At 41.5% G+C, this 27461-nt stretch overlaps 2 protein-coding genes across 6 annotated transcripts; one reads left to right on the top strand and one right to left on the bottom strand.

The window, feature by feature from the left end:
* Positions 1 to 56: 56 nt before the first annotated feature.
* wdr4 (WD repeat domain 4) lies at positions 57 to 7027 on the top strand. Of its 2 annotated transcripts, XR_003412115.2 has the most exons (14): positions 57 to 163; positions 430 to 498; positions 636 to 782; positions 871 to 1027; positions 1322 to 1434; positions 1681 to 1741; positions 1911 to 2015; positions 2353 to 2423; positions 2555 to 2741; positions 2835 to 2904; positions 3133 to 3426; positions 5124 to 5167; positions 5612 to 5746; positions 6948 to 7027. XR_003412115.2 is itself a non-coding variant. In XM_027030847.2 (11 exons), exons 1-11 carry the CDS (start codon positions 63 to 65, stop codon positions 3345 to 3347), a joined length of 1296 nt encoding a protein of 431 aa, XP_026886648.2. In that variant the 5' UTR covers positions 57 to 62; the 3' UTR covers positions 3348 to 3653. The 2 variants fall into 2 exon arrangements, 1 of the variants encoding a protein (XP_026886648.2); XM_027030847.2 differs by lacking the exons at positions 5124 to 5167; positions 5612 to 5746; positions 6948 to 7027 and having other exon boundaries at positions 3133 to 3653.
* pde9a (phosphodiesterase 9A) lies at positions 4498 to 27059 on the bottom strand. Of its 4 annotated transcripts, none has more exons than XM_027030844.2 (19): positions 26607 to 27059; positions 17949 to 18019; positions 17710 to 17787; positions 16806 to 16849; positions 14890 to 14944; positions 14449 to 14519; positions 11487 to 11571; positions 10847 to 10904; positions 10249 to 10323; positions 9327 to 9413; positions 8903 to 9007; positions 7271 to 7353; positions 6966 to 7122; positions 6632 to 6745; positions 6068 to 6172; positions 5646 to 5774; positions 5197 to 5292; positions 5066 to 5143; positions 4498 to 4725 (listed from the first exon to the last, which is right to left on the bottom strand). In XM_027030844.2, the coding sequence occupies exons 1-19, from the start codon at positions 26667 to 26669 to the stop codon at positions 4690 to 4692; spliced, it is 1590 nt and encodes a 529-aa protein (XP_026886645.2). In that variant the 5' UTR covers positions 26670 to 27059; the 3' UTR covers positions 4498 to 4689. The 4 variants fall into 4 exon arrangements, with proteins under 4 accessions (XP_026886645.2, XP_026886646.2, XP_026886647.2 ...); XM_027030845.2 differs by having other exon boundaries at positions 5066 to 5117; XM_027030846.2 differs by lacking the exons at positions 14449 to 14519; positions 14890 to 14944.
* Positions 27060 to 27461: the final 402 nt, after the last annotated feature.

Below are 27461 nucleotides of genomic sequence, written 5' to 3'. Positions count from 1 at the left end.
GAGCGCTACAAGTCGGCGAGTTTATTTGAATGACGTATTAAATAGGCGACCGAGGTTCCCCCATGTGTGTGGTGGAGACCATGGCTGCGGTGTGCTGTGTTGGAGATTGGCTGGTTACAAGTGTTTCACATCATTTAGTAGCAGCAAATATCAGTCAGTGCAGGTCAGCATACTTTATTCGATGTTCTAGTATAACGCTATGTGTGAAGATGATACTTTCGTACATCGAGTGCTTAAGATAAAGCACCCGGTGTGCGTAGTGTTTTCTGCCGCTAACGTTAGCTAGGTTACAGCTGCACACGTCCACAGCCCTGTTGGACTGCCATGAACAGTCAGCATGTCTGATGTCAGTCTGTCTCGATAATGGAGTATTTTTTATGTGTTTTTAGTGTTCTGTTTATGAAGGTCATTCTGTTTCCTCTGAAAAAGGGAGCCGTTCGTGTTTGACTGCGCCAAAGCAGAACAGAAACCTAAGGAAAATAAAACGGAGAATGAAAGGTAACCGTGCTCATCTGCGTATCACTTTCATGAAACAACTAAACAGTTCAATGTACTCCTAATGCATGGATAACTGACTCCAAACCGACATGGCCAAATGAAAGTTATGTTCATATCTGGTCCTTCACCCCTTGCAGTCAAGGTGGAGCTTCAGAGGAGAAGGGAAGTGACCGGGTGCTCGCCTTCACTTTGTCTGCCTCAGGAAACTATGCTGCTCTCACTGATGACAGTAAACGACTCGTTCTGTTTCGGACCCGGCCCTCATGGCGGTGCATCAGCACCAGGTATTGGCAGCACACCTTGCAGCCTTGTTGATGGCCTGGCCAGTTTTAAGGATTTGATGGGAGGGTGCATGATGTTTCCACACCCCAGGTGGGTGGTGCGGAGGTGCACCTCCCTGGTGTTCAGCTGGGCCGAAGACGAGCTGTTTGTGGCGGATAAATCAGGCGACGTGTACTCGTTCTCCGTTGTGGAGCCAGATCAGCAGGGCGAGCTGAAACTCGGGCATCTCTCTATGCTGCTGGGCATAGTAAGTCTAACTCCGATCAAATGAAGGCTTTGAAGATCTGCTTTCCTGCACATTTTATCTTCACTAATGTAACACAGCTGACTTTAGTATAAAAAGACCTTGATTAGATAACAGTTTGTGTCAGTCTTGGCGCTAAACACTGCTGGGTGGTAGCTCTTCAGAAGCTGGATTGGGCATTCCTAACAGGCACTCATCTACAAGCTTCTTTATCCCCCAAACCAGCTGTTGTACATTATCCAGTTGGTCAGTATGTTTTTAAGCTTCCTGCATTATTGTAACTTGCACCTTCCCTAGACACTATCTCCAGATGACAAGTACATCATCACTGCCGACAGAGATGAGAAGATCAGAGTGAGCGTCCGGAAATCCCCGTACTGCATCCAGGCTTTCTGTCTGGGCCACACAGAGTAAGCCTGAGTCACATGTGTTCAGCTTCTGTGGCATCAAGCCTGCATGTTCCATCTTCCTAATTCACTGTCATGGGTTCATGACTCTGAAGACGGTGTCAGGAATTATGCCCGGTAAACTTGGCTAGTTTAATTGAACACAGGTTTGCCTTTAATTTTCCGAGTATTATGAACAGAAGCAGGGAACACTCCCCAACACACATGCCAGCCTTTTCATGTGTGTATGTTGCTTGTTTTCACTTGCAGGTTTGTCAGTGCACTGTGTGTTGCTCCTGAGCATTCTGATTGGCTTCTCTCTGGCTCAGGGGTAGGAATCCCCCCCCCCCCCCCTTTTTTTTTTAACACTTAACTGCTCACCTTAATTTATCCAAAAGTTACTTGTTGGCTGTTTTATCAAGTTGCATTCTTCCTTGTTTAAAATAAAAAAATGACGACGTTTTTAACGCCTGGTAAGATTGACTGTGTTGCTTTGGTAGGATGGTACGGTGAAACTTTGGAATTACGAGTCTGGCCAGCAATTGCAGAGCATCGACCTGAAGCAACTATACGTTTCCCATGGCACTGCTATAGACTCTGAAAAGGTGACCGTTCATCTGCTAATTATACTAGTGTGGCATATAGTTACAAACTCTAGGACTGCCTTCAGTAGAGTAATACAAAGTTCTTGCACCATGGGTATTTTAAGTATACAGCTGAGGGATGTGGTCACATCCTCAGCCATCCAGTCCCACCCCTTAGGTAATGTCTGCTGTACCTGTTCATATTTTCTACTTGCTAGAGTTTTTCCAATTTGCCTTTCTGGCTTGTCAAAGATTCAATACATGCTAAATCCAGAATTAAGCACAAAGCGGGTGGCATGTTTTGTTATTCATGTAACTGAAAAAGTAATCTGAAACAAAGTTGTGATGCCTTTCGTAGTCGCAAAGGTTTGCTGTTAGTCGGATCGTTACCACTCTGGATGGGCGGTATGTTGCTGTACAGTGTGAAAGGTATGCATCACTTTTCAGTATCTAATCCTGAAGTTTGATCATGTGAACCAGTGTTTTGGGTCATTTGTAGTGCAGTGATTATGCCAATAATCTGATTTGTGTGCATCAATTTACTATAACTGTGTGTATAGATTTCCCTCCATTCAGCTCTTTGTGTTGGAGGATGAGTTAGAGGGACCCTTGACCCCCACTGATAACCTTACATTGCCTCATACTCCTTGGGACATGACCTTTGACCGTCAAGGCCGACTTTGGGTCTTACTGGAGAACAAAGACTCCATTTTCCTTCTGTACACACACACTCAGGAGGGCTGGCAGGTATATACACATTCAAACACACTTTACTTCATGAGCTGCTAACAGTAAAGAGCTCAAGTGATCTCTTGTTGTTGTTTTGTCTTCGTGGAGCAGTGTGAAACTGAAAGCCTTGATCTTCAGACAGTATCAGAAGCACTGCACCTGCACTGGGACCTTTTTGAAGGTGAGAGATCCACTGAGAAGATCTCAGATTTTGTTAGACATTTTGAATGTTCTTAATGTAATTTTTTAACACATGAGGAAACCCACAGAATGATGCATTGCTTTGGTCTCATAAACTAAGCCTCCTTTCACCATTCCACTTGCTCTCCTTTTTCTGGACATCAGTTTTATTTCATTTTCTGCATATCTTCCTGTCATCTTTTTTGTCTGTCTTCTGCTTCTCGGTCAGATTCTGTTGGGCTGGAGAGCCAGTTGCAGCACCTGTACAAGGTGAACTTTGACAACACTGCATCATATTTGCAAAGGAAATGGGAGAGACAGCAGCAGCAGAAGAATCAGCAAGGGGGCAAGAGGAGGGCAGGAAAAGGCCCACAATCCAGTGGGGCAGCAAAAAAAACCAAGACAGAGAGTAAAGGTGGGACAGTGTCTCAACACTGCAGCTGAGAGATTGACCCTGGAGGAGATGCAAGGGGAAGTGTTTGGATATCATCCTCCAGGGGAGGTCTGGACATTCCACTGATAGGTTGGTTGTTTTGATGGATATAGAACCCAGTTTAGTTTCTCTGCATTTAAAATTATTTTATGATGGTTATAACTATTATTTTTGCAAATGCACAAATATTGCATAGATTTTTAAATAAATACTTGTTAATCGGAATTTCCATGTAGTCGATTAATGACTCATATAGCTGTACTGTGTGTCTGAAACATTCTCTGCCCCAAAGCAAAAACAAGCAACAAACAGTTTTCCAAAACATGTGAATATTTTCCATTTTAACTTCCAGAAAGGTTTGTTATTAATACTACTAAAATGATGGAAGGTACATGGAAACCTTGGAAATTTATAGAAAGCTTGAGATGACAGGTTTCGCAGTCTTAATTCAAAACTGAAATAAAAATAGTGGTGTCAGCTAAAGGTGACCACTGAAGGACTTGTCCAGGAGAGGGAGCTAGAGAAAAACTACCTTAGAGCGAAGGGCTCTTGCTCAATCTGCCCACATGTTTACAACTGCACCTCCTTTATGTAAGATCACCATCATCTTTGTTCTTGTAATAATGGCAGTACTTGGTGCAGATGCCTGTGTAGGCCGGCTGTATCCACATCAGAGAGGGAGTGCACATTATGCAAACCAGCCACGCTGCAAAAATAAAGGCTGGAGTGCCACTTCCAACTGACGTTACAGATGACCTAGCCGTGTTTTCATCAAGATGACTGCAATTGATTTAAAATGCTTTCTTTACATTTGCCACTCAAGTACCTGAAGTGTGCCACTCAAATACCTGCAACCACACACACACACAATGCTGCCTGGCACTATAGTCACTATTTTGTGACATCATTTCTACAATTAATCCATGAGTTCTATTGTCAGCAGATGACAACATATAAATAATTGTCAAATTTTCTGAACTTAAGAGTTGAAGAATTTTGTAATTATCCACTGAGTGAAATCCAGGACCCACAGAAGGTAAATGTATAAGACAAAAAGCCAAAGGTAAAATGTCAACACCACAGTTATGCATAAGTGTTATACAACAAAGCACTCATCCTCCTCTTATACTAATTCTTAAAATTTATTTGTGTAGTAAAGAACAAAGCTTTCTAAAAATCTGTACATCTTGAATAATATTTGTACAAAACTAAACAAAAACAAGGCAAGCAGAGAATAACATCTATAGAACAGCATCAGTTGATGATGTATGTGCTGTACAAGGTTCACATTCCCTGAAAGAGACTTTGGATTGCCTGGAACGTTGGCCAGCTCTTCACTGTACCTTCCATTGTTCAGTCTACTGGGTCCATATGTCCAGCCTCACCAGCCTGTGTTACATCACAGTGTAACACATTACAATTTCTAAATGTACATTAAGTAGATTAGCTGGAAACACAATAACAGGCGATGTGTAATGCAGAACACTTAAAAGGGTCAGAGTTTTTTTTTTTACACGTTTTTAAAACTTCAGTGTGGTTACTTGTTTGTTACTGTGTTATACTTTGTCCTGGATGCTGCAAAAATACAAAACATGGGCATTTATTTGCATCACTATTTGCTATCAGATGAACCACTCAGTAAGTTCTTAATTTTTAGAGCTGTTGTACTGCTGTTTCAGCAAACATGGGGTGAGGGCCATTATGTCCATCACCCATGGCGAACACCAACCTCATTTCTTTTGGCCTCCCATGCTGAGATTCTCACTCTTCTTTTTCTGTACCTGTAGGGCAAAGGAGGCAGGATAATCTAAGAGAGAGAAGCTCAGCACTGGTGAGCAAACATTACTCCAGGTCCCGCACCTCATTCATGGCCTCGTCGATCTGTTTGAGTTCCTCATATCTGTCCCGGGATTCTCTAAGTGGCTGGAGCATAGCCTCTTCGATCTGTGGGAACAACTACAACATGTGGAGGAAAACAGAATTACATCCTCAGCCATGTTTTTATTAGAACACATGCAATGAGGGTCAAGCTATTTGCTTCTAACATACATCAACACGAACAGTAATCAATAGATTAGAGGTATTCAAAACCCAGTCCTCAACATCCAGGTTCTACAGTTTCCACTCTGCCTTTATCTAGGACTCAGGTGTGATGACAAAGTGATCAACCAATTACATTAATTATTGAATCAACTACAAGCGATTATGAAATCCAGGACCAGATTTGGATTTGAGGTCTGGATCTGAATACCACTGCAATAATCTAAATTTGCAGAACCGCTTAATAAGCATCGGCTTGATGTCCTCACCTTCATCACTGTCTCGAACATGGGGATGAGGACGAACTTGATGAAGCCAATCTGAGCGGTGGGCTTAGTGACCTTGTCTCTGTCCATAAAGGGAGCTACAGGTAAGCCTTCCGCCTTCTCTCTGTCACTCTGCGTTCCACACAGGATTTATGTGGTTTTCATAAACAAGCCATTTTAAGAACACCTTAAAAACATCACACTGAAAAACTAGAGGTCAGTTATTCAGTATGTAGCATAATATGAAAATTCTAATAATAAATCAGACAACAGTGGAGCTTCTAATGCTGGAAAAAGCACAAAGATGGTATTATTTTTAGCATTGTACATTAAGGATACTGGGTTTACCACAAAGGACTAAATGCTCAGCCAGATATTTCCTGGCTGTTCTGGATGATGGCAGGTCTCAGGTGTTGCCATCGCACCTGCATGAAGTACTCCTCCAGCAGACAGTCCACCCAGGGCTCAGCCACCTCCATCGGTCGCACCTCGTTGGAGATGTCACAGCACTTGATGAGCACCATCTTTAGCTATCAGAGACACGTACACAGACCAAGCAGCATCAGTGCTTCTGTGGGCAGTGTCAGCCCAGTGGGGCCCTGAAATGTGCTGTGGGAAGCAGCACGTGCTGCCAATAGTACACAGGCCTGTCACGATCATTGCATTTTAGCTCACGATTAATTGTCATACAAATAATTGCAATTAACAATTTTATTCTTTTTTTTTACCATTATAGTATGCCTAAGCTAATATACACACACAACCTATATAATGAATGTACATTTATTAAACAGTGAACTACTGTAGATAATGAATGACATGCAAAGGATGTTGAAATTTGTTTATGCGTTCAGTAGCAAAACAGTTTTGTTGCACATTTTGCATACTTTAAACAGCATATAAACTATGGAAAATAATTGCGATCAGTGATAATCAAGCTCGGGTGATTATGTAACAATCACGACAGGCTGGAGATTACAGATGCTTACACAGGTGACGTGTTCCTCATTGGTGAAGTCAAAGGTCTCCAGTTTTTGCTTGAAGGAGTCAAGAATCTCTCCATGCCGGGCCATGTCTGTGGCTAGTATCAGAGTGATTGTCCCCTATAAAATAAATTGAAGTTATTATATAATTATTGATGCAGGAAGCAAACGTAAAAATAATGTCATCATACTTATACTTGATTGATGACCACTCATATTTCCTAAAGTACCTATGTGTGTTCATTTTAGCTGAGCTACTTCGTTATGTGCCAATGGGCCATCTCCAATAATCAATTTGTGCCACACACACACACACACACAGGCATGCACTCAGGCACACCTGGCGGATCTGTTTGAAGGCCTCGGCATCAAAGTTGGAGAAGATGTTGCAGTCTGGCTGAGAGAAAATCTGAAAGGCTACAGCACAATGGTGGTTCTCCAGTGGGGAAATATCATTATACCTCACTGCCAACTCAGTCCGTGCATTTATCTGATACCTGCAGGGGAGGGACAGAGTTCAAGAGAGAGTTCAAAATATTCAGTATTCAGAGTTGAAATATATTATTTAAACATACTAATAAAAATTAAATATCTTCATGCAATATAAATCTGAATATTTATGTGTGTGTGTGTATCTGCTCGTACGTATTGTTGTATCCAGGATGGTCTAGGTCATGACACACAGCTGCGGTCATAAGGATCAGAATATCTATCTGTGTGAATTTTTCCTGAAAAACACAGAGAAGCATATAAAGCTGCTTCTTCCTGGAGGTGGTGTGTGACTATGTGTCTGGGTGCTTGTGTTCCAGCGTTCGCATGACCAGGAGTGAGCAGCTCTAATAGTTACACGCAAACTAGATAATTAAGAAGAAGCCCTCTGAATAGATGCCCATAGCAACCACAGTATAAACGGGAGAATGAGAAGCTACAACATTTCCAAAATAAGGAGACGCTCCCTTTCTCTTATTCTTTTGTCACATGCAAATGCACCCCTTTTTCTCTCTTCTCCTCCCTTCTTGGTTTGCCCCCTCCAGCTCTCCTCTTCTGCTCCTCCCTCACTCCTCATTCTAGCTCCATCCTCCTCCTCTCCCTTCTGACTGCTCCACCACTCTCGAGTCTGTATCTGCCCCGGAGTGCCCCAGAGAGTATAGAGAGGCTTAGGCCCATAGCTCCACTGGCTGAAAGTCATACCATCATCATCATCTCCATGGTGCCCCTGGATCAACTGCTTGCATGTAATGCTGAGAATGACAATCTAAAGGCTGTAATGCTGCATTCTACCTGATCTAAATTTAGCTCAGTCACATGTAGGTGGATCTGTCACTGCTTACATGAGAAATGGTAGGGAACCTAGATGGGTTATAATCTACGCAAACTAAAGTGACCAAGTTAACTGGCAAGATTTCTGTCAAGCCATCTGAATTCATTATGATTAAAGATTAAGACTAAGCTGTTTACATGCACACTTTACTCAACAATCCAAAGAAAATCTTTGTTTACATGCACACTACAAATGATCAGAACCAAAATTATACACATGCATTGAGTTCCAATTAGTGTACACATTACCACTGGCAACAAGCAACACATGAGTCCAGTCAGTGAAATGAGTAGTAGCGTGTTACCCAAGTTTTCAGTTGGCACACTTGTGTTTTTAATTTCTTTAAAATCATGGCATCCTCAGTAAAACATACTTCACATGTACCCTGCTCATTAAAAAATGGTCAAGAGGCTGATTTGCTGAAACAACCATCATATCATATCATATTTTATATTTCTTTTTATAGTTTGTATAAACACAGTCATTCATTTGCTCGTATACTTGTCTGAAGAGTTTGTTATTGATCTTTACGGCGATCCATTTTTAAGTCTTTTAAAGTTTGGATCATAAACTCATCTGCAGATCAAGTCCTGGCTCACATCATGTTGCTCATTGTAAGCTTTCATTATGATGCAAATGCACATGCGCAGAACATAGTCAGTGTTTCAGATTAGGAATGTAATCAGATGCAGGTGATTACATGGATATTATTCTTCTATTACACAAATGATTTGCAGGATTACCCACCTCAATCTATCGGATAGAAATTGTATTCGTAATGGCTTCAATCAGAGTAATCTATTCTGACTGAGGTACATATAAAGAAATTCTATTCCAATTGAGCTATTAATCAGATTATTAATTACCGATCATGTACACATAGCCACTGTGTACTCCCAAGCTAGTTTTTGATAGTTGTTTAAGTTACTAATAAGAGGTGATGAGCCATGTGTTACCTGGAGGTTGCAGAGGTAGATCATGCTGTACATCATCTGTGCCACACAAAAACAGTGACGGAAGTTGTGGAAAGGGTTGTTTCTGTAGTTGTCATGGATACAGAGCTGGGATATTGGAAAAGAAAAAAAGAAACAAAAGAAACAGAGACTGCATAAGGATTTGGGACAACGCTCCAAATTAGTTCGGTTTAAACCGCAGCTCTGGAACATGACTCTACAAAGTGCAAAGTTCTTTATTCTTGAATTGATTAAGCCTAGTCCTGTGCTAAATTCTACCTTTTATACTAACATTTTTAAACTGTAAATTACATTTCAGTCTAGAAAAAGACAAAATGAGCAAAGCCCAATTTGAATTTTGGACACTGGTGATTTTTTTGTGCATAATTAGTCTGCATCTGAATAGCTGCCTGGGAGTTTTCCTTACAAGCCATCTCTTCAGGGTGATGGGGTTAATGTTGAAGTCTCTAACCAGCCCCAGGTCATGATACATGTGCTCCAGGCAACTGAGCATCTGGAAAACAACAGTATCAGATTAGCAGTTCACCTTACCAGCAGCTGTTAGCTGTGCTATTGTATAGGCTTTTGGGCCAACCCTGCAGAGATGCAGCTGATTTCACTAATTAGGATCCTTTGTTGGTTCAAGAGGTGTGGTTACTAATGAAGGAAGCAGTATCTGCAGGCTTGGATCCAAACCATGGAGGCATCAGGGCCTCTTCTTACTGAATAGCCCTGATGCCAAGCACCTCCTGCTATTGTCACTCAATTCAACTTTGTGTGTAACAATTTAAAAATTACAATTCATACATCACTGTTTAGCAACAAATTGTGTAAAGCTTTCAAATCGATATATGACAAAGCACTACATCATTCATTCATTCATTATTCTTCTAAACCACTTAATTCAATTCAGTTGGCTGGAGCCTATCCTGGCAGCACAGGGCACAAGACAGGAACCAACCCTGGATAGGCTACACACAAACCCACACGTGCACACACACAGCAGTCCATCACACTAATTTAGAAATGCCAGTTGACCTAACACACATGTCTTTGGAATGTGGGAGTATCTTAATTTTTTAAATATATTTTTAGCATTATATTTCAGATGTAACAAACTCAAATAGAGTTTTTATATCATAATGAATATTCATTATGATAGTGAATAATGCACTGTAAATGATGTACCTTATGTAGGGCATTCAAGAAGCACCAACTAATCTTATCTTTATATGAGGGTACATCTTATCTGACATGATAAGATGGAGCTAGAATATATGAAATTCCAGGGTTTTGACACTGAAATCATCCCATTAGTGCATTGTGTTTAAAGGTTTTCCCGGACTCACCTCATTGGGTTCCCACTGCCAAACATCAAAGATCGGCTGCCGCAAAGTGTCTATGGTCTCCTTGGACAGATGGTACTGTACACACATCCCCATACAGTCCATGCAAATATGGACAGACACACACCCACGCAGGAGTAGATAGAGAGAGAGGCAGCACTGGATTAGAGTCTTCACCTGTTGGATTCCCACAGCCAAACGTTGAAGACAGGTTTTCTGAAGGCATGCATGTCTGCCTCAATAGCATGTACTGCAGAACAGGGCTCTCAGTTAAGCCCATGCACCCAGCACTGGGATTTCCTGGTTCTAATTCACTCTTTGACTCTTAAACAACCCAGTGCAATTGATCTGATTGGTTGATGAAGTGAAGGGTATAGTGGCTTTCCATGACAGTTAAGAAGACTGTGAATATGCCAGTGCTTGATTGCAGTCATAGAATAAAACAATAATGGATGTTCTCTGCTCAAATCTAAGTCTTAGAGGGCCAAAAAGCGCAGTGAACGTAGGCACCAGTAAAAGGCTGGCCATGATGCTATTCTTCCCAGGACACACACCAGCTGTTTGAACATGGAAAAGAACCTTTGTATGGCTGTGGTTTTACCTTTGGGTATGAAGGCACATCTCTGTGAGGAGTCAGCTTCTTGTCATCCAGACAACTGCTGCAAATGAGAGAGTGCACCCTGGTGAGCACCTGGGCAGTACACCAATGTGTCTTGCATGTTTTACAGTGGTACAGTGCACAATAATGCATGTTTTTGTCTGAAATGTGAAAACGGGGCACAAAGGGAATTAGCAATTCAGCAATCTGGGCCGGCTAATCCAGGGCTCATCTGGATTCATCCCTGCTAACAAGAGAATGCAGGTGGGGGAAAGTGATGAGCATGTGTCTAATATACAGCTCATCAAGACCCAGCACAGTGCCCTAATTAAGACCCAAGTTGGGTGCTAATATAATGGCACTTTTCATTACAGACAGTACTATCAGCTAGCCTGCAACTAGTCAAAACTCTAGTCAAAGTGGATTAGGGGGCTGATGATTGCTCTGGTTCCATTTGGCATGGCAATATGATTTATTTGGAAGTCATCCACAGTATATAAGACCCTTCTGCTTCCTCTTTTCTCAGCAAGAACCTCAATATCTGCATCATTTCTTCTCTGCCTCATCTCTGGCAGTAAATGGGTGTGGTTCTGTGTGGGTGAGCAGGAGTGTGGGAGTGGTTGGATGGCGGGCAGCAACTGACCTGCTGTTCCTCGAGGTCATCTCCTCCCTCAGCTTTTTAATGTCACTGCGACATTTCTCAATTTCTACCACCTTTATCCCCTCCACTGTAGGAAGGGAGCGAGAGATAAGAAATGGGAGAAATATGTGGAAGAGGAGCAGTAAATGAACAAAAAGCGTTTTAAAGAAAAAGTAAGAGAACAGAGAGATAAAGAGAATGTGTGTCAGGCAAATGAGAGAGGGAAAAAGAGAGAGAGAAAGAGAGAGAGAGCAAAAGCTGAGTAAATTAACTTACAGGTTCCATACCCACACAAACACACATGCTCACAAAGGACATAGCGGTTAAGATAGCCCTGAGGTAGGCACAGTCCACTGGCATGGCCTAATATTATCCAAGCACCTGTTGTGCTGTTTCCAGTGCAAGTTCTTCATTCTGCTCTCACACGTTTTCAGATGCTCTGTCTAGAGAGAGTGCAGTCACTCTTTTTATATAAGAAACTCAATTCTTGGGTTTGTGGGGGGAGGTCTTAGCTTTTAGGAAGATTCTGTACATCTCTGTTTTGTACAATGCACAAAATGTTCCTCCTTGTGCCAGTTACCCATTGCCCATGTCCCATATGCTACTTAAGGAAGCTTGGGGTACCAAATGCACCAGAGAATGTCTTAACTGTAGGCACAGGTTAAAGAGTCTCCATAGTTACAGTTGTGAAAGGATCTCTTATGTCACAGCTCAAGGCTGGAATGAGAGTTGGCTGCATTGGAAGGTAGCACTGTAATGAAAGAAATATTGTAATTCATGGAATACCTTTGCCAAAACACCTTGAGATGTAGGCATTGCCATGGGAACAACAGATGAAGTGCTTAAAGAGGCTGAATGAATTCAAGCAGCCAATTCCAAGAGGTAGCTTTGTGTTGGTCATCCCACCACTGACATTTTAAACTCCTGTCCATCACTGCTGCTTTGGTTTGAATACTTTATTTACACTGAATATTTCAAGTTTGAGGGAAAAAAACCATTAATTTCCAGTGGGGCCCAGTCTCATAAATCAAGCAACAGGATACATATAAAAAACACAAAATCGACTAGTGGTCAATAAAGTACACCATACTATTAATGAGTTTAATGGGTACTTTAATGGGTGCATCTAGCCTTATGGAGAGCAGGAGATCAGCTATAAGAAGCAGGCAGGCCCCACTACAACATTCAAAGATATTTCTCAGTTCAATTCATAACAGCTCCTTCCTTGGACATACTGTGTAGTGTACTACAAAGGACATGCTTGTATTGTCTAGTGTATGTAGTTCACATTCATATAAATATGAAGTGGACATAAAAGAAGAAGCCATTTTGTACTCATAATTTCCATATATTACCATAGAGGCCTTATCTGGATATTAGGATTAGGATTGGGATTGGTATTTTGTTGTTCTCTTCTGAGCACTAACAGATGCAAGTTCTCAAACCAATTTAGCTCACCATCTATTGAGGAAAGCACAGTGATTGCCATTCTAACGCCTTTAATCTGACTGTAAAAAAAGTCTTCACTAAAAAGATAAAGATAATTTATAAAAACATACATTTATAAAACTGGGTTAAGTTATTTTTAATGTTTGTTTTAATACTAGAAAATCCACGAGAGTGTGTGAACATTTAAATGTGGCACCTCAGCTATTTTATTACTTGTATTTTATCTAGTAATTTATCTTTACTAGCATCAAGCTTCTTGGAAGGGACCCTTCATCTAGATACAATACCTCCCATAGCCAGTTTAAGCAGGGAAAGATAAACAAGAGACTTCCGTCCAGAACCAGGAGAGATGCTTCCTTTAAGGAGAGGTGCTTCCTTTCAAGGTGTACTGCACCAGGCCGGGGTTTTCCACATTTCTGGCACTGCATGCTTCTGTGTCCTGCCCCATTGACACAGTTTTCATTTGTAAAATAATCAAATCCTTTGTGAGCTGAATTTAGTTGTTTTAGAAATCCCCAAGTTGCATAGTGCTAATGAATACATCCATAGAGAATCAGATGTGCAAACGTGGCAGGCACTCTTGTTCGAGGTGAGATGCATTAGAGTACTGTAGGCAGCAATACTATGGACCTTTATAGACTCAGTGGAAAATGCTACTTTGACCAATGTCAAGGCCACATGCACATTCCTTAGCTGCATGGCACCAGAAGGGTCCAAACTTGCCTTTCTTTTAATGGAGAACAGCATGTTCATCAGCATATCCAGGTGAACAAGCATTTACATTTAATGAGCCTCCTTTTGTGTTAACACAAAGTTGACCCACAGATACCCATGAGCTGCATGTATGAAATACACACTGCCAAGAGTGTGAAATCAAAGCAGCTGGGTCTCTGATTAGCAGCAATAATAAATCTTAAAGAGCCTACTACATAGTAAATAATAATCAGGTATTAGCTCTCTCTCTCTCTGTGCATGTGTGTGTGTGTGTATGAGAGAGATATACCATGCATCACACTACTATTATCACATCTCCAAGCCTGTTACATAAACCAGTGACAAACTAATCATGCCAACCTCCTCCCTTCCTTTTCCCAAACATACAAGATCACCATATCAGGCCAGCTGGCTTAAACAATCCACGACAAGTATAGCACAAATCAGCAGCTTTTTTCTGAACACAGCATATGTGAATCAGAGTGATTCAGACACATAAAGCATGTCTGCAGCACAACAGGCTGCAGGGTCTGCCGAGTCACTAATGCCACCTCTGTGGGAATAAACGCCAATAAACAAACGTAGCACTGGCAACTCGGTGATGTGTTATGTGGCAAGACACCGGGTTGAGACATGATAGCAAGATACAGTGAATATATGCAGCATTCTCATGTCTTTTGTCTCATTATTAACCAACGCCATCAGTGTTGTAACAGTGACTGGGAAACCTGTAGCGCTCAACACAGAGGCAGCCTGTGACAGTGCCGCGAGATGGCAAAAATGAACGCAGCACATGACTCACACTCCACTCTCTTCTCCAACATGGCCAAGCGGTTCGTCACCTCAGCCTTCAGCTCATTTATCTTAAACGCCCTGGAGAGAGAGAACGAGGGGTTCAAGAACACAGAACTACAGCCAAGAAAAGCACACATTCAGGAAATGCATGAGAGACAGGACGCATACTCAAGCACACACTAAATAGGAGTTAATGCAAGATAAGACAATGGTATGTAGAATATAGAAAGAAAATAAAAATTACTTAATAGTATTAAATATGACATGCCACATGGTGACCAGACTCTTTAAATTGTTGGAAAATGTCTCTTCTTCAGACGACTACTCCCTTGACAAACCAGAGCAAGAACAACCAGCAAGCAGATGATATGCACCTTACCGGTGGAATACAGAAAGGCTAACTGATTGTTAAATATTAGCAGCAAGACACCAGAGAGAGGAAGAGTACCTGGAGAACTGCTCCGCTACCTGTGTCAGTACATTCTGAAAGAGTTCTTCCTTATCTATAAAAGGAAACGATGGCAGAAACAGTCACAAATAAATAGAGGATAAATTAACATAAATAAAAATAAAAGCAAGTGTGCTGCCTGGCATGCTGAAAAAGCTTTACAGTTCTTCACTGAGTGAAACACAGATGTTTCAGAGTGTGCTCGACGCTGCCGAGGTGGGTGGGAAGTGTTTTGGCAGAGATGGGGAGTTACTGGAAGTGCCGCGTGTCCAAGGAAGAAGAGCAGGATGAACAGAAGCAGGAGTGAACTCACACTATCTGTCTGTGCATTGGAGTCTCGCGCTATCTTCAAACGTAGGCTCACCTCTTCCAGAAGCACTTGAATGATCCATAGCCATTTCATTACACTTCAATAATCATCAATGCTTCCCTTTCTTCTATACATTAAAAACACCTGTACTTTCCTTGTGCGTATCCCTCTGACGGGGTTCTTGCGTACTGGTGCAGTATACTGGCATGAGGATATCTTCCACACAGACAACTAAGCAGACACTGGACAAGAACATCTGTTAAATGTGTCTGCTAATGCTGTACATGTAAATGTGTCCCCAGTGCCCCCTCTAGCTCCCCTTATCAGCTACTACACATATGTTTTGCTGCCCTTGTGTGAGAATAGGTCAATGGCACTTCAGTTCCCACAGAGAGACACACCCCCCGCGCACACGCACGCATGCATACTAACATCACAACACTCACTGAACCACTGAGGCCTGGTGAGCAAAGTCCGCTCTCAGGGAGTAATAAAAGAGAAAAAGCGGAAAGCTGGGGATGGCAAAGACTTCCTATTGGCTGGCGTCCAGAGCACATTTTGTTTCTTAGTTTTGCATTTCAACTGTTTCATCAGAGGTCAGGAGTCATACAATCACTCAAGCAAACCCCCCCCCCCCCCCCCCCCCCCCCCCCCCCCCCCCCCGCCATGTGAGCACCACAAAGCAAGCATACAAGACTGCAGATTTTTTTTCCCCCATTTTTGGACTGTTTGTGCAGAAACAAATCAACAAATTTATAAGCAATATGACACAAAGTTTTATATGGGTGTCTAAACATTTTAAGAGCAATAAGAAATGAACCCAGGACCAGGAACAGGCATGCTGTTCTCATTATGTATGCGTGTGTGCCTGCGCCTGTTAACAATTTACAATCTGTGTATACGTGTGTGTGTGTGTGTGTGTGTGTGTGTGTGTGTGTATGGGCATTTGTGTGTTTTGAGCATGCTTTTATGTTATACCATTATCCAGTCTGATCTGGACTACTGTTCTAAAAAGTGACATTTACTAGTGATAAGTGCTTGATCATACAGGCCAGAACAGGTCATAACCATGCTCTAGGAATGTTTACAGCACAATAAATGCTCTTCCTCTTCTGGCATGCACCTATGCAGGATTGTGAGAGTTTAGGTTCATCTGACCACTCAAAATGATATAACACTAGCATACCACAGTGGTTGCTTTTCCCCCAGCTATTTTACAGTGATTATTTTCAGCAGTTTCCTCTTTGGGTGTAGTTGGATTCTTTCTTCCTTTTCTTTCAGCATACAAATTGCTATAAATCCAAACCTATACAATCATAATTCTGCTATATGTAGTTAGAGGGGAAAAAAGGCACAACTCAAAGCTAATTTACCTGTTAATTTTGCTTCTCTACAGCTAGGTACCAGTCTAAGACACAAGTCAAACTATGAAGACTTAACAATTTAAAACAGAATAACACAAATTTTTACTTCACTGTCCCAATTCTTGTGAAGGGCCCTGCATTTGTGTGTGCGTGTGTGTGTATTTTATGAAGTCTACTCCAAGACGATGGGTGTCACCATTACAAATGCATTTGTTAAAAACGTCACTTCTTTTCAGACTTACCAGGCAGTTGTCCTCCAGAAAGTGGAACCACTTTGTATGGTGACCTTGAAATACAACAGGAAACACAAGGTTGTCACACAACAGAATACAACCCCTCTATGTGACCAGGGGACATTGCCCTCTAATCTCCAATTCAGCTTCCTGAGTGCTTGCGCTAACTGCACCTCTGACAGCCCTGATGGTCTTTTGCCTCAGCTCTAGGTGCTAGTACTGTGATGTATATGCTTTTGCTGAGTTTGTGAATGGACTCTCAAAAACTCTCAATTGGTGAAGTGGTGGAGGACAACCATGCTCATTTCCATTGTTCAGATACCAGCTGATATCTGTTGTATAAACAGGCAGTTTTGAATATAACTCTCGGGTTAGAAACAGGTAGCACTTTTGTATGTGGCTTTAGGTAATCTGAAAACTTGTTTGTGTGCCTCTATTTATAAATATTTGCATTTTCATGTTATTTTGCAGTAAAGACATGAGTCATTTGTGTGTGTGTGTGTGTGTGTGTGTGTGTGTGTGTGTGTGTGTGTGTGTGTGTGTTTGCATGTTTGTGTTCATATGCGTGTGGGCTGGAGAATTATAGCAGTGACTGACTCTTCGGAGGCTTTTAGTGATTATATTGTTTCTCCTGAGAGTCTTAAAATCCTCTGGAGAGAAATACCCTTTAAAACTTTGAAAAACCCTCACAAAGTCATGTTGCTACTGGAAAGAAAATGAGTTGGGTCTTTTCGCCATTATCAAACAGCAAAGTAATACCAATGTATTCAGTATCATAAAATATTTAAATCACTGTGAGCTTTAACCCACCCATGTGTTAATACACAGAGGTGAACACTACTCTATGTATTCCACTGCGCTCATATAGCATGTAATGTATGAGCAAGGGAATGTCACTGGAGGTAAGGGTCACCTCTCTGAGTTGCTTGGCATGGTGGGGTCAATGGAGACCATGGCTCCACTGGCGTCCAGGAGCGAAAAGGTTGTACTCCTGTAAAAAGCAGACACACAAGCTAAATACAGGAGTGGTTCAACTAAAGAGGGCAGATAAATACACACACACACACACACACACACACACACACACACACACACACACACACACACACACACACACACACACACACACACACACACACAGAGTCATGTTACCTGGGCAACCCCACAGCCGTGCAAAAGAGCTCCTTGATATCACAGGGGCTACAGCAGTGGCTGAAGACCACCTATCAGAGACACAGACAGCACGGCAGGTTTTTATTTTTCTCCAAACCAAATAAATTCTGACGAAACACCCACCAGACGTAATTTTAGGGACCAGCAGGAGACCAAGGTGTCATGCAGCCTGTTTTCTAAGTACACTAACACTCCCAATATTGTGTTCGTCACCGAGGGGAAAACCCAACCAGTCAAAGACAGTTTCCAAGATCATCACCAGACTATTAGCTACACCTGCTTCTCATAAAATGCAATATATTTAAACCTGCCATATCTTTGTGGAGTACTGCCACTAGTTATTTCTGTGTGTACTGAGAAGTATTCCCCTTTTTGCCTGTTTGTGTTTCTGATCCTGTTTCCGATTACTCACTACTGTTCTTTGCCTGCCCCCTTTGGATTTGCCTGGTTCTGATTGCCTTTTGGATTTCTACCTGGACTGTTTAGCTACCTGTTTGTTATGATCCCTGGATTTATCCTACTGGTTCCGACCCTTGCCTGTGTTCCAACTATTGTTCTGGATTATCCTGTCCTGATTAATCCTGCACCTCTTTTTATCCATGAGCATCCGGATTTTTCTGATGCATCACAGAATACGTCTACTATGCAGATGGAGGCATTGCTATATTGGGAGATATATGAGAGACCTCACCTCCCAATTACAAGCTATGGCTACTTCTCAATGGGATCTACCTTCAGCATCTTCTACCCCGCCTGTTGGTATTTATCATGCTTACCCTATAAGTAAGCCAGACAAACAAAACGGTTCCCCAGACAAGTATTGTTGTTTTTTTTTTGCTGCAATGCTTTGTATTTCATCTGCACCCCTCTCTGTTCTAAGCAAGCTAAACTCGCATTCCTCACCTCCCGTCTGACTGAAAAGGCACTTGAGGTTCGTAATGGTCTGAAGTCTGAGGATCTGCATGAATTGACCTGCAGGGAAGATGAGCTTACTCTAGATCTACTGCTTGCTCTGGCCATCTGTCTGGACCCCTTCCTCCAGGAACGGAGACCACGCAGAATAAGATGTATCTGTCAAACTTACCCTACTACTACTAGAGTGAGATTGGAACCCCAGCGGGAGAATCCAGCAGAACCTATGCAGTGTGACTCCTCTCACCTCGCTGTTTAGGAGAGGACACGTCGCTTCTAGGAAGACCTATGCCTATACTGTGGGTATTCGGGACATATTCTCAGAGAGTGCCATATTAGACCCAACAAAGTTTCTGCCCAGACCCCTGGAAAACATATGGAATCCAATCCCCACCTTCATGTAGGGAGTATGCCCATAAAGGGGTTGGTTTCCAAATCATTCTGTCTTGGTTAGCTATAACTTTTCGTCCTCTATGATCACAGCCCTGATTGATTCCGGAGTAGATGGTAATTTCATACACTCCCGATTGATTCAAGAACTGAACATTCCCATTGAGGCTTTACCCAAAATCCTCCACCTGGCTGCCATTGACAGAGCCCCAGTAGGGGGCGGGTCCATTAACGTCCCTACCAAACCCATCAGACTATCCACCAGTGCACTTCATTCTGAACTTATATCGTTCCTGGTGATTGAAGCCACATCTTTCCCCGTTATTTTAGCACGACCCCAATATATCATGGTCCAAGAAGGAGATTGTTTGCTGGTCTCCACTCTGTCACAACTGTTTAGAATTGCCCACTGTCAAACTGTGTTCTACCACCGTAGAAAGCCCATCAGGTGACCAGTTCTGTTCCATTCCAAGTGAGTATCAGGATCTTGCTGCAGTGTTTAATAAAGATAGAGCCATTTTACTACCTCCCCACCGCCTGTGCATCATCGATCTGTTAGAAGGAGCCACTTTACCTAAAGTGCACAAATACCCACTCACCCAGGAGGAGGAGAAAGCCATGAAAACCTACATTGGTGAAGCCTTGAGACAGGGATTCAATCATCAGGCTTTTTCTTTGTAAAGAAGAAGGATGGAGGTCTCCACCCATGCATAGATTACCGTAACCTAGACCAAATTTCTAAGAAATATACTTACAGTTTACCACTCATTCCAGTGGAACTTGAACAGCTCAAAGATGCCAAATATTTCACAAAGCTGGATCTATATAGTGCCTACAATGTGGTCCACAGAAAAAGAGGGGGTGAGTGGAAGACCACCTTCAATACCACTAGGGGTCACTATGAGTAGAAGGTGATGCCTTATGGCCTCAGTGTAGCACCCTCCGCTTTTCAGGCTTTCATTAATGATGTTCTTCATAAGTTCATTGGGAAACCCATCCACCTATATCTATGATATCTTAATATACTCTCTGGATTTGAAAACTCATGTGCAACACGTTTGATCGGTACTCAAGAAAATCCAGGATTTATACATTAAAAGGGAAAAATGTGAATTCCATCTCACATCTCTGACCTTTCTGGGATACATAATTAGCAAACTACCGGTTTGCTGCGATTCCTGGCTTTATCCTATTGATTCTGACCCTTGCCTATGTTCTGATTATCGTTCTGGATTATCCTGTCCTGATTAATCCTGCACCTCTTTTCACTTGCGAGCATCTGAATGTTTCTGCCACGTCACATAAGGAAACTAAACCACAGTAACTATCTGACTGAAATAGTATTTGTCCATAGCAATCCGTCTACCTGTTGCCGAAGGTCCAAGCATTTATAAAGATGATGCAACCATCCAAAATAAAAGCAATTTTGGCAAATTTTGGCAACAGCTATTTGGGGCTAGGAACTAATTCTTTAAAGCAAACAATGTTTCCTCATGATCAGAAGCCATGAGCCCTAGTTCCTGCTAACAAAATCATTTATAGGAACTAAAAAACAGCTGTGAAACCAGCCCCTGCTGATTAGCCTGCAATCCAGTCTGTCTTTTTTGAATTGGATCCCTGCCGAAGAATGACAGAGTAAGATTTACCCACTTCTTTTTCACACAGTGTATGTGCAATCAGTTGTTATTTTTCTCACATCAACTCCACAGTGAACTCAGGCCAGATCCAGAAATCAATGCAGAGCTTATGACAGGCAAATCTTTTGACATCGTCTCTCACCCAGTGGCACATCTGGTAAAAGCGTGATTATAAATGACAAATGGGTGCTCCACATCTGTGCTTCAGGTTCATGTACCAGTTAAACAAATGCCAGAGCTTGAGACTGCTGCATTTTCACTTGAGGGTTGGGTGATGGTCTTGTTCTAGTTGTTTAATCTCCGATTTACTATAATACGTCTCAGTCAGCTAGCAGTGTACAGAGGTAAGCATCTATTGTTCTCCTCTGAGCCTGTTGAGACTCAAAACAGTGTATTGTAGAAGTGTTGGCAGGCTTGATATCTTTGCCTCATTCACAAGTCTTTGTAGCAAACAGTCACACTGGCTTTATGGAGCTGGGGGAATAGTGCTGACAATTGACATTATCTCCTTACAACCATGTGTATTATGCAGAAACATGAGTTTGAGAGGGTGTGTGCCTGTGCATGATTACCCCAGGACACAGTGTGTATGTGTGTGTGTGTGTGTGTGTGTGTGTGTGTGTGTGTGTGTGTGTGTGCGTCCTTATTATTTTTCAATTAGTGGTTTGCCCTCACTCACTGGTCATCACGTGTGAGAGGAGAGACTTACTGTTACTTTAGGTAATGTCTACAGTGGTATTTTTAATATTTATACAAAGAAAAAAAGCACAGTCAGGTGCACATATACGGGTTCAATTCACATCAAATCACCAGAAAACTTTTTTTTTTTATTAAATTGCCTTTCATTTAGTGCATTAAACACCACATCTTAAATAAATAGAACTCATATCCAGAATGCAGTAGCAGGCTTTTCTTCAGTTGTCTGACGTTCATGCATGTTACTCCACTGCTGCTTAAAATTGTGATGCTTGCCTACAAAGCCATGAATGAACGAACCCCTCCCTACATGATGACAATGGTCAGAGCCCATACCTTGAGTACTTTGAACCATAAAGAACAGCTGGACTTTAAACAGCATTGTTCAAGTCTCATGGAAGACAAGCATCAAGACTCTTCTCTGTCCTCTCTTTCAGATGGTGGAACAAACTAGCACTGGCTGTCTGGACATCAGAGTTCCTTGCTTGCTTCAAATGCAAACTAAAGACTCATATAAAAGACCACTAATCCTGCACTTATGGAAATATTGGATTGCGCTACTATTGAGTAATTGATCCCTCTAAGCACTTATTGGTTGGTATTATACTTATGCTCATTTTGTAATTCTTTATAGGTATCAGCATTGACTCCTCTCTAGTATCTAGGTTCCTAGTTCAATAGTATCTTGGACTCTAACCTATTGTACTGGCTAAAATGCATTCTATGAATAGATTACAAAGCAGTTTTTAAGTCATTTTGGATAAGAGCATCTGCTAAATGCCATAAAAGGAATGTAAATATATTAATTCACATTGATGACACTGTGATAATCTGAGACACTTGACCTTCTAATGACTGTTTGACAGTTTTGTTATGTATGGCCAACTGATGTGCATATCTTTTAAGATAAATTAAGAATCTTGGCTTTAGACTGGCTGATTCTGTATAGATTTTTAGCCAAAGGCAAAGGTTCAGTAAGCATTTTTATAAAATGTGTGCATAGACCAACTTATATAGTTATTTTATAATGTTACATTATAATATAACTTATAATGTTATCTTTTGACGGCATTGAAAAGCACACCAAATAAAACAAAAATGAGGCTAAACACATGCAAGAGTGCGACTAAGAGAGAGATAGGACTACAGAAATGTAAAAAGAGAAAGTAAAAAGGGAGTGAGGGATGGAGGAAGGAAGAGACATAGAAAGAACCTGAGCCCAACATTAAATTAAACAGCAGTAAACCACCAGTACAATCAAGGCACATGTTTTTCAATCATTCAGCTTTCTCACACTCTTTTCCCTTTATAGCATATACGATGAACTTGTGAACTCAATAAAAATCTACCAGGGGTGAATAAAGAGTCAGGGTGCTGGGAAGAGAGGATTTGTTTCTTTGTTTTACTCCCTTTGCACTGCACACACACACACACACACACACACACACACACACACACAAACACACACACACACACAAACACGCACACACGCACACACACACGCACACACACGCACACACACACGCACACACACAAAGGGGGCGGGGGGAGCATCATGATGGGACCAGTGAGAAAGTGAGAGAATTCTCAACACAGCAAGTGTATTGGAGAGCGGCAGACTGTGGCGACTGACAGTTACAGAGAACAGATCCATATTCACAGTCCTACAGTTTAAAAGCTACACAGACAAATTGCAGCAGGTCTGACAGGACAGAGGTTTGCAATATGAAACATTCTCCATGTTCTGTTTGGATTGGCATTATGCCAGGCTGCAAGCAGCTCAACTGCAGGAACCAACTGGTAGCTCAGTGGTTAAAATACTTGACTAGTAAATCAGAAGGTTGCCAAGTTGCCACTGTTGGGTCCCTGAGCAAGGCCTCAAGTTGTCAGTTGCTTTGGATAAAAGTGTTAGCTAAATTATGTAATTGTAACAACCAAGATCAATATTTCAACTATTTAGGGTCTTTGTCATGAAACTGACTGATTCATTTGGCACGTTGTTTCGTGCTTTGTCCCCTGTATAGGTGTGATAATTATGGAACGTTGCCAGAGGAGAGTGCTTGTAGCATACAGCAACTCTGGCTTTACTGAGCTGTGGGAATAATGCTGACTATTCATATGATCACCTCACATCCACATGTATATTATGTAGATGTGTTTAGTGTGAGAGGGTGTGCACCTGTGCATAAATCACCCAACACTGGATGGGTGTATGTGTGTATCCTAGTGAATCCTATTTTTTTTTAATTAGCATTTTTTTTCTTTTAGATTTTGATTGCTGCTTTCCCATCTGGAGAAGAGATTAGTTGGGTGGTACATTGACTGTATATGCAATGACACATTAAGGAACTACATGAGAAAACACAAAAATGCATAAAAGCTTTAAAGAATCACTATAAAACCTACATAAAACCTAAAGCTGATACATTGCAACACTTATCATTAGAATTTGGAGTTTTCCATATAAAGCTGCATAGAATATAGCAAAAGCGCCACAGGGTCCTCTGATCCTAGGCCTAATTTGAACAGTGGAATAGCCTTGGAATTTGCTTAATTTACTTAAACATGCTATAAAGTTTCAATCAGCAAGTTCACCATTCTGAATTTCAACTATAATTCTAATTATAACATACAGTATCTTAATGGATATTCATCTGTATAACACCACTAAATGTCTGCAGTGAATGTGGGAACATACAGCATGCTGTGAACACTGCTGTCTAATACTACACTGTGCAGTAATGTAATGAATTAGAAATGCAGCCAGGCCAGTGCCTTCAACTCAGGAGTGAATAGGGGTGTCAGTTAGAGGGGCAGTAGAAAACCACCCAGCAGTGTCTGATTGGCTCCTTCTCAACTGCATGGACAAATAAACATTCAGCTCATTCGCTCGCTAACAGTGCGATGATGAGGTACCATGAAAGAAAGATGGGAATTATATGTCATACCATACTGGAGTATGAATTATGCTAACTCACTCACAGACTGTAAGAGAAAAAAAAATTTATTTGCCTTAAATGGCAATAATATAAAGTGTGTATGTGTGTGTTCTTTTCTCTTCTTTTTCTCATTGTTTTCAATGGTAATTTGTAATATTACCTGGAATTAAATCTTTTAAGTAGTGACAGACAGAAGTCTTATGAGAATGAGATTGTCTCTTTAAGTTACCACCTTCTGACTTATCTGGGGGTGGAACTGTGACCATGATGAAATATGCATTTGATATATATTTGCACACAAATGCCACTGAGAAAACTGAATCTAAATGACTTGCAGAAAAGTGTCTTGGCAAATCTGACTTGTTCCATGAAAGAATCAGATGAAGCACCCCAAAGAGTCTTGGGTTCTAACATTTCACAAAGCAGAACAAAAAGCCTGTTCTCCACATAAATATGTGTAGTCAAAAAAAAAAAAAAAAAAAGAATTAAAAAAAAATATATAAAGATTAGATCTTAGATCTTTATATAAGATCTAACTTTGCTGCCTTAACTGTGTAGGCAAATGCCAACAGCATAACAATATCAATGTATATAGAATATCTACATATATAGAATATATATTTGTATAATATACAAAATTCACTACTTCTTCCTGATGCCTAACAAACATTATACCCATCATCTTAGACAGCATGGGAGATTTATAGAACATCATAACCTTTCCTTAATAAACAGAGATAACTAATAAATGGTCAACTTAATCGATATTGATAATCACTAAAGCACATCCAGTGCTGGGTAAAGGCTTTTATACATGGGGTGGCAAATGCCCACTAAGGAGTGGCACCACAGGGCAAAGCTGCATTTGGAGAATAGATGCTTTTTACCTGTCCAATTAATGAGCATATAACGGCAAGGCTGTATTGGTTTGTATTCAAATGATCTGCTTAAAATACTTATAGTGCTACTATAATTACTGAAACCAACACGAAGAACTATAAACATCATGTTCACTTCAGTAGCGATAGTGCACTACACTATCCTGGGAATATCTCTTTTTTTTGCGTGCAAACGAAAGACCTCTTACTCACCTGTATCCAATCATGACAATTACGCAAACGATACAACCGAGGTCGAGAGTGATTCAGCAAGCACATTTACACATGTAGATGGAGTGGTTGCGTGGTCTACAAGACTGTTAAAATGTGGTCAAGAGTATCTTTCAGAGAACGTTTCGCAACCAATAACATTGCTACATCGGAACAATCAGTCAGTCAGAAGAACGAACATCGATATAATCTGAACGCAAAGAAGTTTAAAACGCAGATGGATAATATTTTTGCCGATTCATTTTTGAGAAACCGTCGAATCTAAAATGTGACCACAAAATGATGAGAAATGTAACTCTTTAATGACATTAATTAACAGATTAACTTCTATATGTCGCAGTGTCATTTAGCTTATATTTCATGTTTTTATTTAATATCACCAATTGAATGGGGTGCTGAGCGGGGTGGCCAGGCTTCTTAATAGTGTGGCAGCTGCCACCCTGTGCCTCACATGTGGCCACGCCCCTAAACACATGCAAACTGATGCTTCTGATATCTCTGAATGCACAGTGATAACTTTAAGTAAATAGGTTACAAGAATACTTGATGATAAAGCATATTCGCATGTTTACTTAAAACACATACAGGCAACTTCACCATCAACAAGCTATCATATCAAAACTATTATGTAGGATCTTAAAAGGTTACCAAGCAATAATAAATATCCTAGGATATCCAGTCATGTTTCAGTTAAACTTCAACGTTGTCAGTGTAGCAGATAAACTAAGTTGAATCTCAAATTACATTATTTGATAGACTATATTTTGTATTAATTTGGTTCACACTGTAAACTGAAATTATCCCTTGAATCTGAAAAATTCGTTGACGAATTGTGTCAGTACGAAACAACGCAGTTAGATTAAACTTTCCCCTACATTTGAATCATAATTAGTCTGGTAATATATCCCCAACCTCCACTATTGCTGCTTTCATCACGAGTTGACAAACATTTACCTTCTGAATCCTGCCGTCCACGTCCAGGTAAATGATCCGGTACGCTGACGACGCGGAGCCCATGTCGCTCCTTCCCCTGTGCCGCTTGTCCGGTGGCTCCGGGGTCACTGTAAATAACCCTGGAGCCGTAGCCTCGACAGGCCGGGACTTTAGCGCGGTGACATCTTACTCTCTCAGCGAGCTCTCAGCCCCTATCGCCTCTGCAACTCTCCCACACACGGAAAGCGCTTTGAGGAGAATCACAGGTTCGCTTTCTGATCGCTATAGCAACCGGACCCTTCAAGGACGCGTGAGGCTGGAGGGAGCGAGCGCCGACAGGTCGGCGAGATCAAACGCTGCGCCCACGCCACACGGACCTCTTAAATCCCGGTGACTCGCCTGCACTGACCTTAAGACAGCGGCATAAACTCGTACAGCAGTTCTGATGCAGACCGGTACAAACACGTACGAAACGATGAGTATTTACACAGCCAGGGAGTCCCCGAAACGTGAGTGGGAGGTCGCGAGGAGAGGAGCACCACTCACCTAGCGAGTAGGTGCCTCTGCTGAAAGAGAATCTCGCATCATATCTAACAAAAAGACAAACGATTGACTTATGGCCCCTGTCAGTTAGGCTATATTTAAAGGAAGAGGGAAATGCATGCATGTACGAAGTTTTATTGGATTTGCTTCGTTATCAGGGCGTGACGTAGCAGTGGCCGCCACCTGTCTCCTTCGCGTCGGTGTCCATTATGTCAAATCCAGATGAATACTTACAGAATGGAGCCATGGCTCATTTATCCCTGATCAGGATGTGTACTGTTCACAGGTTTTCAGCGACAACAAGAGCTTTGAAGTGTCCGACCAATTATCTAG

Source organism: Electrophorus electricus, chromosome 2 (assembly GCF_013358815.1).
Source record: "Electrophorus electricus isolate fEleEle1 chromosome 2, fEleEle1.pri, whole genome shotgun sequence".
NCBI classification, from domain to species: domain Eukaryota; kingdom Metazoa; phylum Chordata; class Actinopteri; order Gymnotiformes; family Gymnotidae; genus Electrophorus; species Electrophorus electricus.
The sequence above is the reverse complement of the archived record's forward strand: the minus strand, read 5'-3'. Positions and strand labels throughout refer to the sequence as shown.

Excerpts from the sequence above, each read along its gene's own strand:
- pde9a (XM_027030844.2), bottom strand. The coding sequence starts at position 26,669 with ATGGGCTCCGCGTCGTCAGCGTACCGGATCATTTACCTGGACGTGGAC. Across the intron at positions 9,414-10,248 it reads GGCAGTGGGAACCCAATGAG|ATGCTCAGTTGCCTGGAGCA; the intron begins GTGAGTCCGGGA and ends GTTGTTTTCCAG. Across the intron at positions 7,354-8,902 it reads TCTACCTCTGCAACCTCCAG|GAAAAATTCACACAGATAGA; the intron begins GTAACACATGGC and ends TGTGTTTTTCAG.
- wdr4 (XM_027030847.2), top strand. The coding sequence starts at position 63 with ATGTGTGTGGTGGAGACCATGGCTGCGGTGTGCTGTGTTGGAGATTGG. Across the intron at positions 164-429 it reads GCAAATATCAGTCAGTGCAG|GGAGCCGTTCGTGTTTGACT; the intron begins GTCAGCATACTT and ends CCTCTGAAAAAG. Across the intron at positions 499-635 it reads AATAAAACGGAGAATGAAAG|TCAAGGTGGAGCTTCAGAGG; the intron begins GTAACCGTGCTC and ends CACCCCTTGCAG.